Source organism: Danio aesculapii, chromosome 17 (assembly GCF_903798145.1).
Source record: "Danio aesculapii chromosome 17, fDanAes4.1, whole genome shotgun sequence".
In the NCBI taxonomy this organism is placed as follows: domain Eukaryota; kingdom Metazoa; phylum Chordata; class Actinopteri; order Cypriniformes; family Danionidae; genus Danio; species Danio aesculapii.
The window spans coordinates 10285047-10303635 of NC_079451.1; the positions used below are offsets into that span (position 1 = coordinate 10285047).

Below are 18589 nucleotides of genomic sequence, written 5' to 3' on the forward strand. Positions count from 1 at the left end.
AGAGTGTATGAGTGTTTCACAGTACTGGGTTGCAGCTGGAAGGGCATCCGCTGTGTAAAACATGTGCTGGATAAGTTGGCTCTTCATTCCGCTGTGGTGATCCCTGATGAGTAAAGGGACTTAACCGAAGGAAAATAAATATAAATGAATGTAAAGTTGCAAACAAAACGTAAAACGATACCTTGCAAAAATGTTTATTCAGTACATGAAACACTTTACTACATGATAAGCGTGTAAAAAATAGAATATAATTAAAATCCCACATTTTAACTGTAGCACATTATTTCAGACTATTTAGGAAAAAAATGTAACAACTATTTATATTTTAAGAGACCCTGGTGCATCGCTGCTGAATAACTAAGCACAAACGGGATCTTTCAACATACATTAATCGCAATTCAATACTGATAGACCTATAATTATAATTCATTACTTGCAGCAGAGAAATGGTTTACAGTTGGAAAAATTGTGCTTCTACTGTATTTCAGCTGTGAAATTGATAGTGCTCTAATAGCAGCGCAAAATTCAAGTGCTGCTACTAAGGAGATATTAAATGCACCTGAATTGCTTCCACATAACAGATATACTCTGATCGGTCAACTCTGAACCGCCCCTGTAGCCTATGGGTTAAATTAGTTTCTTGAAGCTGAAACCATTGAAATAATGAAATGGCCAAACTAGAGTCCTGAACCGAACCTGATTAAAAATCTTCGGAAAATTCATGTAAAGTACAGTTTTAACTGTGGAAGAGACTGAAGAAGAGCTGATCAAGATCACTGTAGAGCAGTGCGAGAGATTAGTGATTATTCATTACTATTTTTTTTCTAGTTATTATTTTATTTCAGTTAGTTTTTCAGTGACTGTTGTCAGTTTCAATTAGTTTTCTTTTTTCATCTATTCTGAATTTGTCATTCTACATTTTTTTACCAATAGTTTTGACCATTTCGTTTACTAAAATAACCCTGCTTAGTGGGACACTTCTAACACGCTGTTCTTTTCTGGGTCCAGTGGGCACCACAGGGCTCCAATGCCAGTCCCCGGTTTCCTTCGCTGGTGTTAGGAGGCAAGCTCACAGCAGAACCACAGACAGGATGAGCGGAGGATTGGAGCAGATAGACATCCTGTCCACGGGCATTCTGGTGAAGGAACGATGGAAAATAGTAAGTCTGCAGGTTTCATCCAATGCACATCAGCAAAGTGCTTTGCTTGTTAAAAGACCAGACAGTCTAGTTATTGATTTAGCACCTCTTAAAGAGATAGAGGCTCACATTAATGAAATCCTGCCCTACAAATGAAGCATCATATAAAGGACAGAACTTGAAACTGTTTGTCTACATTTGCATATATGAGTGAGACTGTGTTCAGTAAGTAGTGACTCACTCCTCACGCTGATCTCGTCATGTTGTGTGTGTGTGTGTGTGTGTGTGTGTGTGTGTGTGTGTGTGTGTGTGTGTGTGTGCGAGCATCTGTGTAAGGCACTGAACAGCTCCTTTAGTGCACTGATCGTTAATACGTTGCTTCCCCTGACGAAACATGTTGTATAATCCTGCTGCTGAATCAATTTAGTATAATCCATGGAGAAATCCAGATCTGTCTCTGTTCGGGGAGATCTCAGGGGGAAAGGAAGTGACATGAGAGGGCAAAAGAGATTGTGGCATAAAAGACTTGCGATGTCAAGAGAAATAAATAGTAAAATAAAAAAATATAGATCATAGACAATATCATTTGACTGCTGTGCTGAGTGCGTTGTGAAACTAGTACACCGAGAACAAATGCATGCTTTTATATTATATTCATTTCAATTCTGCATTAAATCTAAAAGCCTATAATCACTATTTAAAAACTAGATATACTGTGCATCCGCAAGGTATTCATTGCACTTCACTTTTTCCACATTTTTTTTATATTACAGCCTGATTCCAAAATGGATTAAATTCATTTATTTCCTCAAAATTCTACACACAATACCCCATAATGACAATGTGAAAAAAGAGTTTTTGAAATTGTTGCAAATTTATTAAAAATAAATAACCTGAAAAATCACAGATGTACAGATGTAATGTACAGAAGTATTCACAGCCTTTGCTCAATACTTTGTTGATGCACCTTTGGCAGCAATTACAGCCTCAGGTCTTTTTGAATATGATGCCACAGGCTTGGCACGCCTATCCTTGGGAATTTTTGCCCATTCCTCTTTGCAGTACCTCTCAAGCTCAATCAGGTTGAACGGGAAGTGACAGTGTACAGCTATTTTCAGATCACTCCAGAGATGTTCAGTAGGATTTAGGTCTGGGCTCTGGCTGGGCCACTGAAGGACATTCACTGAGTTGTTGTGAAGCCACTTCATTGATATTTGGGCGGTGCGCTTTGGGTCATTGTCCTGCTGGAAGATAAACTGTCACCCCAGTCTGAGGTCAAGAGCCCTCTGAAACAGGTTTTCATTCAGGATGTCTCTGTACATTGCTGCATCCATCTTTCCCTCTATCCAAACTATTCTTCCAGTTCCTGCTGCTGAACAACATCCCCACAGCATGATGCTGCCACCACCATGCTTCACTGTAGGGATGGTATTAGCCTGGTGATGAGCGGTGCCTTGTTTTCTTCAAACGTAACGCCTCTCATTCACTCCAGAGAATTCAATTTCAGTCTCATCAGACCAGAGAATTTTGTTTGTTATGGTCTGAAAGTCCTTCAGATGCCTTTTGCCAAATTCCAGGTGTGGAGTGGCTTCCGGCTGGCCACTCTACCATACAGGCCTGATTGGTGGACTTCTGTAAGGTTCTCCTCTCTCCACAGAAGAACGCTGGAGCTCAGACAGAGTGGCCATCGCGTTATTGATCACCTCCCTGACTAAGGCCCTTCTCCCCCGATCACTCAGCTTAGATGGCCAGCCAGCTTTAGGAAGAGTCCTGGAGTTTCAAAAATCTTCCACTTACGGATGATGGAGGCCACTGTGCTTATTGGAACTTTCAGAGCAGCAGAAATGTTTCTGTAACCTTCCCCAGCCTTGTGCCTCAAAACAATCCTGTCTCGGAGGTCTACAGACAATTACTTTGTCTTCATGCTTGATTTGACCGTCAACACTGGGACCTTATATAGTCAGGTGTATGCCTTTTCAAATCATGTCCAATCAACTGAATTTACCACAGGTGAACTCCAATTAAGCTGCTGAAACATCTCAAGAATGATCAGTGGAAACAGAATGTACCTGAGCTCAACTTAGAGCTTCATGGCAAAGGCTGGGAATACTTCTGTACATGTGATTTTTCAACTTTTTTGTTTTTAATAAATTTGTAAAAATTAAAAAAACTATTTTTTCACATTGTCATTATGGAGTATTGTGTGTAGAATTATGAGGAAATAAATGAATTTAATCCATTTTGGTATAAGGCTGTAGCATATTTTTTTTAAAAATAAGAATTCAAATTTAACAAATTTTACTGTTTAACTGTTTACTTTAGCAATTATTATGATTAAAAACCCATAATTAACTATTTATACATATAAAATTATGACAATTTACAATAAGGTTTACAATAATATTGTTAATTTCTTTATTAGTTACACATGAACACAGGTGACACTGATGAACATAATGACATGACGGAAACTGGAACAAAGGAGCACATGATGAAAACAAACACACATGGAAGACAGGATGTGACAGAACTTTTACTTCTACGGCATTTAACAATTATAGCTAATGTTTGTTTCAAGATTTAAGTATTTAAAGGGCACCTATTTTACCCCTTTAACAAAATCTAAGATAAGTCTTTGGTGTTTCCAGAATGTGTCTGTAAAGTTTCAGCTCAAAATACGCATCAGATCGCCTCCAGAATTTGCCCATTTTGGTGACTGAATACACTGTAGCTGTTTTTGTAGTCTGTGGCTTTAAATACAAATGAGCTGCTTCTCCCCGCCCACCATTCCAACGTGCGTGTCTGCTTCTCCTGCTTTACGTTAGATAAACAGCAGTAAAGGATTGAGACACGAATTAAGTTGAAATGCAGTTCATTAGTCAAAAATACCAAGTATATTTTATTTGATGTATTTGAGGTGGAGTCTATTCAAGCCATTATGAAATGATGAGTCTCACACAAATGCCGTTTGCGGTACACACACACACACACACACACACACACACACACACACACACACACACACGCACGCACGCACGCACGCACGCACGCACACACACACACACACACACACACACACATTAGCGTTTTCTGACACCATGCGGCCGTAGTGCTTATAGTTACAAAGCAATTTTACTGTCTTTATTACAAACATGCTCTGTTTTAAAAAAAGTTTTAAACTTATAAAAATCATAGAGAGTTTTAACAAATATTTGAATTCCAGTTCATTTGCAAAAAAAGTTCTGTGGACGTGTGTATACATGTTTTTATAGAAACATGGCGCCTGTCAATCAATTCGGTGGGCAGGGAAAACCGCATTCCTACGTGTTGTGGTGGGCCTCAAAATCACTTTGATTTGGGTCTTATTTTAACGTCAGGAAATTTAAAAAAAGACTTGTTGGATTTATATTACTCCAGTATGACTGTGGACACACTATACAGTTGAAGTCAGAAATATTAGCCCCCTGTTTATTTTTTTCCCCAATTTATGTTTAACAGAGAGCAGATTTTTTTTCAACACATTTCTAAACCTAATAGTTTTAATAACTTGATTTATTTTAATCTTTGCCATGATGACAGCACATAATAATTTACTAGATATTTTTTAAGACACTTCTATACAGCTTAAAGTGACATTTAAAGGCTTAACTAGGTTAATTAGGTTAACTCAGCAGGTTAGGGTAATTAGGCAAGTTATTGTATAACAATGATTTGTTCTGTAGACTATCGAAAAAAAATATAGCTTAAAGAGGCTAATAATTTTGACCTTAAAATGGTTTTTAAAAAATTAAAAACTGCTTTTATTCTAGCCAAAATAAAACAAATAAGACTTTCTCCAGAAGAAAAAATATTATCAGACATACTGTGAAAATTTTCTTTGCTAGGAAGGGGGGAATAATAATTCTGACTTCAACTGTATATACACACACTGTCCCAACTTTTCATCGTAGGTGCTCTTTAATACATTATTAAAATCTCTCAATATATTTTTAGAATGTATAATCTGGATAGGTATTTGTTATCTAAATAGAGCCTCAGTCAACGCAGAAAAGAATATTCAGCTAAATAACTTTTTATATTTGTGCTTTTTACCTCAGATGAAAAAAATTGGCGGTGGCGGCTTTGGCGAGATCTACGAGGCTCTGGATTTGATGACCCGCACCAGTGTAGCTCTGAAGGCAGAGTCCGCTCAACAACCCAAACAGGTCCTGAAGATGGAGGTGGCGGTGTTGAAGAAACTTCAAGGCAAGTTGTTAAGTAACGTAGATGGATATTTCTTTTTCAAATGAATTCTGTTTTAAAATTGATCAAAGATTCATGAAATAAAATCAGTTTCCCACAAAAAATATTAGACAGCACAATCGTTTTCAGCAAATCAGAAGCCTGGAGTAATTATGCTGACAATTAAGCATGGTCATCACAAGATTAAATTACTAATAAAATATATCAAAATGGAAATCTGTTCATTCACTTTTCCATCTTGTTTTACTAATTTCTTGATAAAAGATTTGATAGATACAGTTTTTTTAACTATGTTTTGATTATTATTTATGCATTACTGGATATATTTAATGTACATTTCAGCTTAGCTACATTTCAGTTTTGCTCCAAAATAATCGTTAGATTTCAAAGATGGAGTCTTAACAGCTTCACAGAGAGGAAGCAACATCTATGATGTAAAGCAGCTCTTTGTACTGTAGGGATCTGTAGCCGCTAGCCAGCCTGGAAACCAAACCGTGCCTTTGCTTCTGCTGGGCAAAGAGTCAACAAATCAATTAACAGAGGCCAGCAATGACACAGATATTATCCTCTTTCCTTTACTTTACAGTCTTCCTCCATTAAATCTTCAAACTCTCTGCTCTGCTTATGAAAAAAATCAATGTACTTATATTATGTTGGCTGTAATGTGGAAGGACCGAGTGGTTTTATCTCTTCCTGAGGGAAAGACTTGTAACTGGAGATCTCTATATCTACTCATAACACCCACCCCTTTTAGAAGAGATGTAAACAAAACAGACCCTCATTAGCACACATGACCATAGACAAAACTATAGCTTTATAAGTTGAAATGTACTCGTATATAAGTAGCATGGACTTTTATATACAGTTGAAGTCAAAATTATTAGCCCTCCTGTGAATTTTTTGTTCTTTTTAAAATATTTTCTAAATGATCAAGAAGCAAGGAATGATCAGAGCAAGGAAATTTTCACAGTATTTCCTATAATATTTGTTCTTCTGGAGAAAGTCTTATCTGTTTTATTTCGGCTAGAATAAAAGCAGTTTTTATTTTTTTTAAACCATATTAAAGTCTAAATTATAAGCCTCTAATAGGGCTATTAATTCTGACTTCAACCGTATGTGGTTATGTAAAGTTTTTTTTTTTCATAATTTGGTCTACTTATGACTATATAAATAAAGAAACTGAAGACTCGTTCTCGGAATAATCATAATAGTGGAGGACTGGAAGAAATGTTCATATGGTGTGACTGCAGGATGCGTCACATCAGAAGGCAGTACAGCTGATCTGATCTGCTACTGTGGCCCAAAGAGTCCCAGGAGAGCTAAGCTGCACTGACCTTTATCCATAAATCTCCCCCTGCTCTGGATGACCCCCCGTTAGGAAAAGTCGAGGGCATGTGGACAGAAAAAGAAACATTATATGTGACTTTGATCTGTAAAGTTGGCATTTTCTACATTTTCTTAGCATTTTCTTTTCGAGTTTTTCTTATAACTTTAAAAAATGACACCCTCGATTTAACCTTAAAAAGTAAACACTCCACTTTTTTGGGGAAATAGTCTTAGGATGCTTTCACATCTGTAGATTGATTGTTTTGTTGCGAAACAGGGATTAAAATTGTTACAATGTTTATTTTTTGTTTTTGGTGTGGTTCTAAACGGTGTGGTTCTAAAGTTTCTGAACAGACAAAAACCGTTAAAACAAGTCGTGTGAGAGTAAACTCTCCTCACGTTGGTCAGAGTTTCAGGGTTTATTAGTCCCATGGATTTCGCTCAGCTGTCATATGTCGTTGTTTTAATTTACGATGATGAGAAAAAAGATCATATGATAAGATCAAAGATGCACTTTATTTTGACACCCACAGACATCGTCTGTATAAATCAGAGTGGTAAGCAGTGTTTCCTCCAGGATTTTTTTCCAGCTGTGGCGGCAGCCTTTTACACAGATCCATCAACTATCAATGGCGTTATTTCAATGACAAATGTTGTGAGCGCAGCATTACAAGTCGAGATCACATTTATGTAATACGAGCATGATGTTCTCTGCTTGCGCGCTGATTTCCTCTGTTTGTGCACAAAACTTTTTGTATGCCCTCAAATAAACACTGCTGAAGCTCGATTTAGTGCGTTTATTTAACGGGTATGTCTCCGACATTTGTTAGATTTGCTAGGAATATTTATGAATGACTCCAATAGACCTACAAAGTGGCATTAATGCATCCTGAAGTAAAGTCAAACGGCTATAAACTCTGGCAAGATAAAGTCATTGCAAGCAAAACCATAGACCTTTATCTATAAATAAAGTATAGTTATATAAACTGTGTTCATCTTAACTGAAAGCTCTGTCATGTTTGCTAGCCTCATGCATCACGCACCTGTCAGTCAGTCAGTCAGCATGTCACCTTGAAGGGTTAAACAAACACAGCACTACTACGGTTACAGAAAAGTTTGCTCTGTTATAATTCACTTCCCTTTTAATACATTTTGGTGCGATTATAATCCGCTATTAAAAAAACACTGACTGAATGTTTTGAATAAGAAGCTGTAATGTAGCCGTGGCGGGATGAATTTTGGTGTGGCGCCCAGCCACGGAAGAATGAATGTAGCAGAAACCAGGGGGAAGACTTTCTCATACATTGCCTCATTTCAGTTGTCAAGTTTTGTAAAAATCTATCAATTGAATCAATTAGTCTATTTAAAAAAACGTTGTCTAGAATTATGCATTATAGGCTTAAATTATAGAGAGAAATAGCATGAATCAAGACTGCAGTCAGATCCTGATGCAGATCAATGCTGATGCTTCTTTCGAGGTGTCAGTGCAGAAACGCACAAGGCCTTATGCAAAATATTCATTCATTCATTCATTTTCTTTTCGGCTTAGTCCCTTTATTAATCTAGGGTCACCACAGCAGAATTTACCGCCAACTTATCCAGCATATGTTTTACGCAGCGGATGCTCTACCAGCTGCAACCCATCAATTGGAAATTTCCACACACACTCATTCACACACATACACTACGGCCAATTTTTAGTTTATCCAATTCATCTATACCACATGTCTTTGGACTTGTGGGGGAAACCGGAGCAACTGGAGGAAACCCACGCGAACACGGGGAGAACATGCAAACTCCACACCGAAATGCCAACTGACCCAGCCGAGGCTCAAATCAGTGACCTTCTTGCTGTGAGGCGACAGCGCTACCCACTGCGCCACCGCGTTACCCCCAAGATATTATAAGATTAAAATATGGAAGAAATATCAAATCGTAACTTCAGTCAATTTCCATAACAGATAAATATATCTCGTTAATATTTCAAAATGCTTTCACTTCAACATGAAACGCACATTTACTGGTAAGAATGACATCTCGCCCTACTGATAATTCTCTCTTTATATAGCTAACAATAATTTATTGCTTTCTCACTGCAATCGATTCGCTCCAGAGTTCATTTCAATCGAGCCGAAACCACCTCATTCAGGTGGTCTTGGACTGATTGCTTTGGCATGGATCTGAGCACCATTGCGGGTTCCAAGTTAGCGAACGAGACAGGTTCTGAAACAAATGTCTAGGTGTGAAAGCACCCTTACTTTACAATTCCCCTGGACCTAAACAGTTTTAAGAGTTAAATTTTTTTTTTATATATATATTTAGCCAATGTCAGTGTCTGGCGGGAACACTTTTAGCTTAGCTTAGCATAAATCATTAAAATGGATTAGACCATTAGCATCTCACTCAAAATATACTGTACTAATAAAAAGACCTTTGATAGTTTTCCTATTTAAAGCTTGACATTTCTAGTTTTATCATGTACTAAGACCAACAATAAATAAAAAGTGCCTTTTTTTAAAGCCAATATGGATGTTACCTAGTTAACTAGAGAGATGAGCGAGATTCTAATGGTTTAATCTGATTCAATGATCTATGGTAAGCTAAGCTAAGCTAAAAGTGCTCCTTCCAGACACAGAGATCGGATAAATTGAGTTTAAAATGGTAAATCCCAGTGGTTTAACTATAAAGTACCTAAAAAGTGAATAAAACATTTTCTAATATGACTGGTTGTTATCTATGCATGTAAAATGAGTTACTATAATAGGTTGACTAATGAATTGTCATCTTGTTAATTTTTTTCAGGGAAAGATCACGTTTGTAGGTTTGTTGGATGTGGCCGCAATGATCGCTTTAATTATGTCGTCATGGAACTTCAGGTAAGGTCTGATTGACCGGTTATGCTTCTTATTGTGTCCCTAATATTACAGCTGAAACAATGATGCTAATTATTTTGAACTTAATGTGAGAGGGCAGAGTGCTTTGAAGATAATAAATTAATAACAGTGAGGGTTAAAGCAACTTATAAAGCCTCTTATTTTGAAGCATACACAAGGTAAATGCACATTTTCCTATAGTTTACATGTACTTAATAAGCATTTAAGATGCAAATGTAATAATATGTCTTTATTCATGTAGAATTTTTGCAACTTTGCAGTCAGACTGTGTGTGCTTTTGCGTTAAACCTGCTACTCGATCAACAATGCATAGCTAAGCTGATTAATTGTTGCGTTTTGCAGGGCCGTAATTTAGCGGATCTTCGGAGGAGCATGAACCGTGGCACTTTCACAGTCAGCACTACACTCAGGCTGGGACTGCAGATACTGGAGGCCATCGAGAGCATCCATTCAGTGGGCTTTTTACACAGAGATATTAAACCAGTAAGAACTGCTGCTTTCAACTGTTTTAGCTGCCTATTACATGAACAGTTAACAGTGCATTTCTGAAGTTAGTTCTGAAAAATGCTGTTCAGAATAAAACAGTATCTCACTTTTTTGGGCACAGTTTCACATTTTAGAGTTTCAGTTTTAGATGTTCCAAGCGTATTCGTGTAAATTAATGTCTCTATATTGTCGCTAAAGTAAAGGATAGTAATAATATGAAGAAAATAATATGAACAAAAATGAAATGAACAAAGGGCGACACGGTGGCACAGTGGGTAGCACATTCGCCTGACAGCAAGAAGGTCGCTGGTTCTATTCTTGGCTGGGTCAGTTGGCATTTCTGTGTGGAGTTTGCATGTTTTCCCCGGGTGCTTTGCATGTTTTCCTCCGGGTGCTCCGGTTTCCTCCACAAGTCCAAAGACATGCGGTTCAGGTGACTTGGGTATGCTAAAATGACCGAAGTGTATGCATGTGTGTGTGAATGAGTGTGTGTGAGGATGTTTCCCAGTGATGGGTTGTGGCTGAAAAGGCATCCGCTGCATAAAACATGTGCTGGATAAGTTGGCTGTTTAATCCTCTGTGGTGACCCCAGATTAATAAAGGGACTAAGCCGAAAAGAAAATGAATGAATGAAATGAATGAAGATGAAAGGCAGGTATGTTCCAAAGACAGCACATCTTGGTTCTGTGAAGCTGGGTCAAAGAATTAGTGTTGATGAAAGCCAACTGTGTTATCACCTCATGGTGGACAACAGGCAACTGAAGCTAAAATGTGCTTTCTGTTTCTGGGTGAGCGCATGTAACTCTTCATACCTGCAGGGGGCATTATCTGTCTTGTGATTCCACAAATAAAAACCTATTTCTGCACACATACAAACTGTAAACAAAGCAGCGTAAATGTACCATCTTTACAGTATTTTTTGACTGTCACAGAGGGATTTGCTTGTGCAAATATTTCTGATAATTTACATGGCTTGCAAATATTTGACAAATTCGATAAAATGGCAGAAGGCTTCTTTGTTTTTTTCATCTTGACTTGAGTCATTTGCTTGGTTTAGTCATTTACAGTTTTGTCCTTATACTCTGATTTGTAGCTGATCAACCAATCAGGTTAAATCTTCATAATTTTTACTTTTATTCCTATAAGTTACATTTCTGTAGTTCAGGGTTTAGTGTCTGTTCAGTGTTATTTTATTTTAATTTCTAAAAAGGTTGCACAAGAGTTAAACGTAAGCTGTGAAAACACTAAACTTTGCCCTGGTTGACACTTGTTGGACGTGTCCTGTCAACTCTTCTAAACTAGAATTACTAAAACTGAAACTGAAACTAAATATATAAAATATAATAGAAAAATGTTCACAAAATAAAAACTAAAATAAAACTAACAAAACCATTAATTAAACAAACTAAACTAAAATTTACAGCGTAATTTGTTTTTAAAGTTTAGAAAAACTGTCAAAATAAAATAACTTTCACTCTCACTGACATAAAGCCAATGGTAGGCTACTGTGTGGAACACACCAAACAAAGTAGCCTGACAGATGCTCACAATTTCTGGGCCAGAGATTGCCCAAAGGCAGACTGTTGGCCTGGTGTGTCTCGTCCCTGTAACACAGGAAAACTAATGTTCTTAACATGTCAGGAGGAAATAAAGCAACCTCTTATTTCCAGTGCTGGAAAGTTTTTTTAATAAACGTTCCTGACTTTTGCCTGATCATATCCTTTTTTGCTAATGTCCGTCTTGCACCATTATCTCTTTCTAATACACCAGGGGTTCTCAAACTCAGTCCTGGAGGACTGGTATTCTGCAGATTTTGGCTGTTTCTCAATTCCAAGAACGCAGAGAATGCAGAGCGTTTCTAACTGAAAATTATTTAAACATTACAGCATTCATACAGCGATTTTTTGTTTTTCCTTTTTTTGACAATATATAATAAGCATAAAGACTTTACAAATATACATTGTGCAACAAAAATAAAACAGGTTTTAATACGAATTTCAGCAAATAAACACCCTTAATGTGTATGCCTTTAGTAAGATTTTCGTGGTAATGTTTATATTCATCGTTTCATTTAGGGAAACTCCTGAGGTAAATAAGTGATATCTCTGAACTTTAATAATAAACCTATATAAAATGCTGCGCTTCCCACATCCAGTCGCAAATAGAGCGAGTTCGGTGCTCAAGTCGGCATCCATGCATCCTCTATATCAAGAACACATCCGGGAAGTTTCACCCTTCTTCTGTTCTTGCGGTCTTGAGTATTGGAACTGAACTTTGGCAGTTGATGATGACGTTACACAAGAACATGAGGACGCAAGACCGCTGAAGAACGCATATTGGGAAACAGCCTTTATCTCCAACTTGCCTCGACACACCTGCAAGGTTGTTTCTAGAAAGCCTAGTAAGAGCTTGATTAGCTAGCCCAGGTATGTCTGATTGGGGTAGGAACTAAACTTTGCAGGACACTCCAGGACCGAGATTGAGAACCCCTGTTCTACACCATCATGATTTTATATGTCCCTTATAAGTGAAGTTTGCTGCTCAGTATCTTCAGCAAAAAAAATGTTTAACTGCTTACTAGTGTTGCCATGATACTGGAATTCAATACCAATCGGTTCTGAAATTTTAAAGACTTCCATTTCCTGCTAACATTACAGTGCGGTTGAACATGTTAAACATTGCCAGCTTTAAAAGGCTCCAGTGTCTCTGTATCGGTGGTTACACTCAGTAAGCAGTGGTGAGTTCAGTGAACTGATGACCTTCACACCCAATCAAAGTATATTCTGCAGTGATCAAATGTTCGCGGGAATTGGACAGTTTTTAAATTTCAGTACTGATTGGTATCGAATTCCAGTATTGTAACAACACTACTGCTTACAAACGTGTATACAAAGAAGTTGTACTTTTTATAAAATAAAGTTGGTGTCATAACTAGAATAAGGGAACTTTATAGCTAAAAAGAGTTTGACCTTATTGTAATAAATGTCTTGTCCACACTGTTTTCAGTCCAACTTTGCCATGGGGCGATTCCCTAGCACATGTCGAACTTGCTACATGTTAGACTTTGGTTTGGCGCGCCAGTTTACAAACTCCTGTCAAGAAGTCAGACCGGTCAGTATTAATCAGTCACAAATGGTCTTTCTGAATGTATGTTTATGTGCGTTTTTTTGTATTGTAAGATTCTTTTCTCTCTTTAGCCACGTCCTGTTGCAGGGTTTAGGGGTACAGTACGATACGCCTCAGTCAACGCACACAAAAACAAGGTACTGTAAGAATCCCACATGTTCACCATGTTGTTGCATCACAATCTCATCAATCATTCTTTTTAACTTGGATAATTGTGGTCTGATCAGATTTGTTTTGATCACATTGTCACAGGAAATGGGAAGACATGATGACTTGTGGTCTTTATTCTACATGCTGGTGGAGTTCTTAGTTGGTCAGTTGCCCTGGAGGAAAATCAAAGACAAGGTGCTGATCAGGCTGGAAGAAAAACCAGCTATGAAAGCATTTTCTTGTCTGTTGGGAAGTGAGGATGATAATGATGATATCTGTTTGTTTATGCATTAGGAGCAAGTGGGGAAGTTAAAAGAGACGTACGATCATCGGCTTATGTTGAAACACCTGCCCCCACAGTTCACTGTCTTTCTGGACCACATCAGCAATCTGGACTACTTTACCAAACCTGACTATCAGGTAAAAAATATCAAGAGAATGATGGAATATCTACCATAATTATGGTCAATCTGACATAAATATAATCTCTCCACTCTAGCTGCTGAGAACTGTTTTTGAGAATAGCATGAGAACCTACAACGTAGTGGAAAACGACCCATATGATTGGGAAAGGATAAGCTCAGATAGCCCAATGACAATCACCGCAATGGCAAACACACCCCAGCACCACACACGCCTCACACCAGCTCAGATGGGGTAAAACATATGACTGCTTTATGTCTAATTGAATTCTCTCAAATGTTTGCATTTTAAGTAGCTGTATCCCCACGAAGAGTTCTCAGGTGCTACTTCTCTCTTCCAGCATTGTTAATAACTCCTTGGTGCCTGGAGATCTTCTCAAGGAGAACACTGAAGAAGTTCTGCAAGACGAGCATCTTAGTGATGGTGACAATCCTCGGCCCGAGCATCTCCTTGGATCTCCGAAACTTCCTCTCAGGAACCAAGAGATTGATGTCTGGGAGGACTTGGACCGCAACCGGAACAGAATCAGTTCTGCTGTCTTGAAGGTACCAGAATGAAATCATTCATTGAAATATTTCTCCAATGATGCACGTTTTAAATTCTGCTTTCATTCCTTTCCAGATAGGAACTGATGATGAACATAGCAACCAAGGCAATCAGAGCCCCCTTGCTGGGCCTAGCATTGGTTCGCCAGTGCGAGTTCGCTCAGAGTTGGTGCCCTCAGATAGAGACACTCCCCTTCTGAGGAAACTGCGCAACATCCATAGCTTTGAGCTGGAGAAGAGATTAACTTTGGAGCCCAAACCCAACACTGAGCGTTTTGTAGAAGCTTGGTAAGTCTCTCTACAGGGGTTCCCAAACCTTTTGACCCGCAAAATAACAATGACAGTGACTCAATATCCTCTGAGGTTGTTATAAATATACAAACCTTGCACGCAATGGCGCAAATTTACAAATAGGCCCGAGACTATTCTTGTTTTAATTTTGGAGAACACCACTCAGAGACCATCTTCCATGTTCAGTTGTGGCTTATATTGACTTTTAATGTACGTGAGTGCCCTAAAGGTGTCAAAATTAACCTGGTGCCATAAAATCTGTTTGCTGCATTTGACGCTATTTTTGCATCTTTAATATAATGTAATCCCCCCAGGGGTCACATTTTGCATGTTGTTTTTTTAATTTAACTATTAATTACTATTTATTTTCTTTTGTATGGATATGGATAAGATATGACATTTCTAATAGTTTAAGAAAAGATTGTGCAGTGGGTAGCACAATTGCCTCACAACATGAAGGTCGCTGGTTCAAGCCTCAGCTGGGTCAGTTGGCATTTCTGTGTGGAGTTTGCATGTTCTCTCCGTGTTCGTGTGGGTTTCATGTGGTATAGGTGAATTGGATAAGCTAAATTGTCTGTAGTGTATATATGTGTAAATGAGTGTGTATGGATGTTTCCCAGTGATGGATTGCAGCTGGAAGGGCATCCACTGCGTAAAACATATGCTGGATAAGTTGGCGGTTCATTCCGCCGTGGCGACCACTGATTAATAAAGGGACTAAGCCGAAAAGAAAATTAAAGAATGAATGAATGAATTAGACTTTTGGAAATCACAAAGCGACTCCCCTCTTTATCCTGTGACCCCCACTTTGGGAACCCCTTGGTCTTCTACACACAAACATTTTTTAATTTTAAATATTCAGCATTCAAAAGCTTGTTTTGGAGACTTAAGGTCTTTGCACACTGACTTAGAATAATTTTTTCTGGGTTTTTTTTTCGTATTAGTATGCGGAAAAATTAATTACGCACTGAAACATTGCACACTCAGTGCAATTAATACAGTCCAATGTATCAATTAAATTCCTTCTTCTTCAATTAAGAAAGCAAATATTGTGTCTATTCAATTCACTGTACAGCGAGGAAGAGCTGCACGGGATAATCCCGAAATTCCAAGTTTATTTCAAGAAATCAGTGACTTTTTGTTACTTGTTATTCTGCTGCCATCACACAATGATCCGTAAACCAATCCTGAATGGGAAAAGGCGATAAAGGTGCGCCAGGCACTGAAACCAGCATACAGTCTACAACAGTCTAATACATGTCTACAACAGTGGTTCTCAATTATCCAACCACATTCTGTCTTTATATTTCACATTTTGGCCCAATCTCAATTCTACCCCTTAGCCCTTCCTCTTGGTGTGCCAATTCTCTTTAGCTTGAAGGCGTAGGGCTAAGGGAAAGGGCTAGATACCCATTCAAACTGAGATTTTTCAGGACTACACTCGAAACCAAGGAGTAAGAAAATTTTCCAGAATACACATCTACAATGGCAGCATGGCTGCACATGGAAGTAAGAAGATGCACAATTTTTTTTATTTATTTTTTTTGTTATTATCATGAATTTTTGGCAACAAAAAAGCACATGTTTTAATATATCCATAATGGTGTTCGTGTTTTACCACGCCATGCTTTGAAAAAAACATGAAAATAAAAACCTAATCTATAGTCCCAAATAATAACGCCTGTAGTCCCACAACATACTTTCACATCTGACTCTCGAATACCTTGTCAGAAATGTCTAGTGGCTGGGAATGAGCTTTTACAGTGCCTGCTATAATGTTAATGTTGTTTTTGTAGGTTTACATAGAATATGAATATGAATATGGCCACTGTGTAAATGCGCAGTATAGTTACGATTTTATTGCCACATTAGATCATTATGATAACATGATATATGCCTTCAGTGATTTCCTGAAGATAAATACCAAAAAATAACACAACTGGAATAACTACAGCAGTTACAATTGTCTGATCTCATATGAAGCAAGAGATCGCGATGACATATGATGACATGTGCTGGTGCTGTAGTGGTGTCCCTTTTCTTAGGGATACATTTTGAAGCCTTTCCCCTTCACAATCTGTTTCAAGGGCCATGGGGAAGGGGAAGGAGTAGGAGTACAAAAATAGAATTGGGATTGGGCCATTGTTTGTCATAGAGTGCTCTATGCTGCAAGTGACAGCATTCTGGATTTTGGCTATCAATTGTACGATGGCTCTGAACTGTCAAAACTATTCCCAAAATGTATTTATGGATGTAAAAAACTTCCCAAAACCCATTCCAAATTGTTAATTATGGACAAAATTTTCAGAAGCAGTGTGCTAATGTGACACAGCATTAGGTTGAATAACTGAAAATTTCAGATTCAGCGTGCAATGAACTTTAGCCTTCATTCTTTTGGTGTTTATGAGCAGTTCTGGGAAGCAGCCACCTGGTACAGCACAGGAACGAGGCGCTGATGGTGTCCCTGGCATGGCCATATCCAACGGAAGTCCCACTGAGCGTGTTTGGCACTACGACGAGGAATTCCGCTCTGGCTCACCCAAGCCTGCCTCGCCAGGATCTCCTGAGCAGGGTGACGGTGCAGCCAACAGTGGCTTTGTCCACCTCAGCTCAGGTCTGCAAGATGTTGAGCTGCGTGATTGGGTGATGATCGAGAAAGCCTCTGACCTGCAGGACTTCAAGGAGTCAGCAGGAAGCAGCCCTGGACATAAAGCCAAACTCACTAGTAGCCCTTCAGATGAGTGTGAAGAGGAGCCTGAGGTTTTGCAGCCAATGGACGAATCTCCGGATAAAGAATCTACCCCTAGTGCTGTTCAAGAAGACGTACACATGCCTCTCACAGTCGGTAGCCCACAAAGGATGGACCGGTTGGAACTCAGTGTATTCCCAGGTTCTGGTGGACCTCCTGTAACCCCCACCAGCCCTGGTGAGGCGCTGGCTGAAGGAGCCCTCACACAGGTAAATAGGTCTCAGAAAGCTATTGTTTTGTCACTTTGACATATTGTCTGTAGTCCTAATGTGATCATGTGATCTTTAGACTAGTCTTGAAAGGTTTTCAAATAGAGTACTGTTTCACTTTCTGACACTCTGTGCTATATATGGCTTATCAAGACAAATTTTGAAAGATTTCATCAACACCATGACCTAAGGGTATCTGAGGATTAGACTGACAGTGCCCCTTAGTGGTCGGAAATTGTATAATTTGAAAGAATCATAAGCAAACTTAGACAGTAGCTGAGGCTTTCTTCGCAAAACTTTGGCCTATTAGAAAACCAATCGGGGTATTTCTACTTTTTACTTAAACAGCCCATCTTAAAACTGTCTCTTAGGAAATCTTCATTTACAGCATGCACACTCTGATCAGCAGGTTAAAGGTGGTCTCTGAGAACTGCTCACCTGTCAGCCACAGTAATGAGATCCAGACAGCTCACTTTCATCTCTGTGATGTAAGCTTATGTTAGTCTAAGTTAAGCTGATCCTGTTACCTGAGCTCTTGTATCCTCACTGCTCAGGTCAAGACTCTGCAGTGTTGTAAAACTACGCAGAACTGACCTAATGTGATAGTGTGCTGCAGATTTAAGCATAATACCAACCCTCCAAAAGTTTATTTCAAATAGGGACCTTCGCTCTGGAGCATAATTTTTTGTGTTCACTACAGATGAACTAGGAATGATTTTTGGGTGGAACTAAATTAGCTCCTAGTTCAGGTTTAACCCTGCTTCTGGGAACCCACAATCCTGCAGAGTCCAGCTTAGGGTTACTCAAAGGTGATTGTCATGGACATTTTGTCAGATGGAACAGTATTTACAACACACAGTCATAGTTCACTGACAAGGTACTCAATATCACTTTTTATTATCAAAGACGATCTCTCCTCCAGGTGTTGATTTTGTTGAATGCAGTATTTGATGTCACTGTCAGCTGGCACACTTCTGAATTCCTATGGTGTCAGAATGATTCAAATGCC

The 18589-nt window shown here is 38.6% G+C and overlaps 1 protein-coding gene across 2 annotated transcripts in view; it reads left to right on the top strand.

Moving 5' to 3' along the window:
- Window positions 1-18589, top strand: part of ttbk2a (tau tubulin kinase 2a) — a 35172-nt gene that overhangs the window by 6195 nt on the left and 10388 nt on the right. For both annotated transcript variants that reach the window (XM_056476534.1, XM_056476536.1), the window contains exons 2-13: window positions 1009-1160; window positions 5237-5384; window positions 9510-9583; window positions 9944-10084; window positions 13094-13198; window positions 13285-13350; window positions 13466-13558; window positions 13658-13783; window positions 13863-14020; window positions 14127-14331; window positions 14408-14619; window positions 17034-17580. In XM_056476534.1, coding sequence (XP_056332509.1) covers window positions 1092-1160; window positions 5237-5384; window positions 9510-9583; window positions 9944-10084; window positions 13094-13198; window positions 13285-13350; window positions 13466-13558; window positions 13658-13783; window positions 13863-14020; window positions 14127-14331; window positions 14408-14619; window positions 17034-17580 — 1944 coding nt within the window. In that variant the 5' untranslated portion in view covers window positions 1009-1091. The remainder of the gene's footprint in view (window positions 1-1008; window positions 1161-5236; window positions 5385-9509; window positions 9584-9943; window positions 10085-13093; window positions 13199-13284; window positions 13351-13465; window positions 13559-13657; window positions 13784-13862; window positions 14021-14126; window positions 14332-14407; window positions 14620-17033; window positions 17581-18589) is intronic.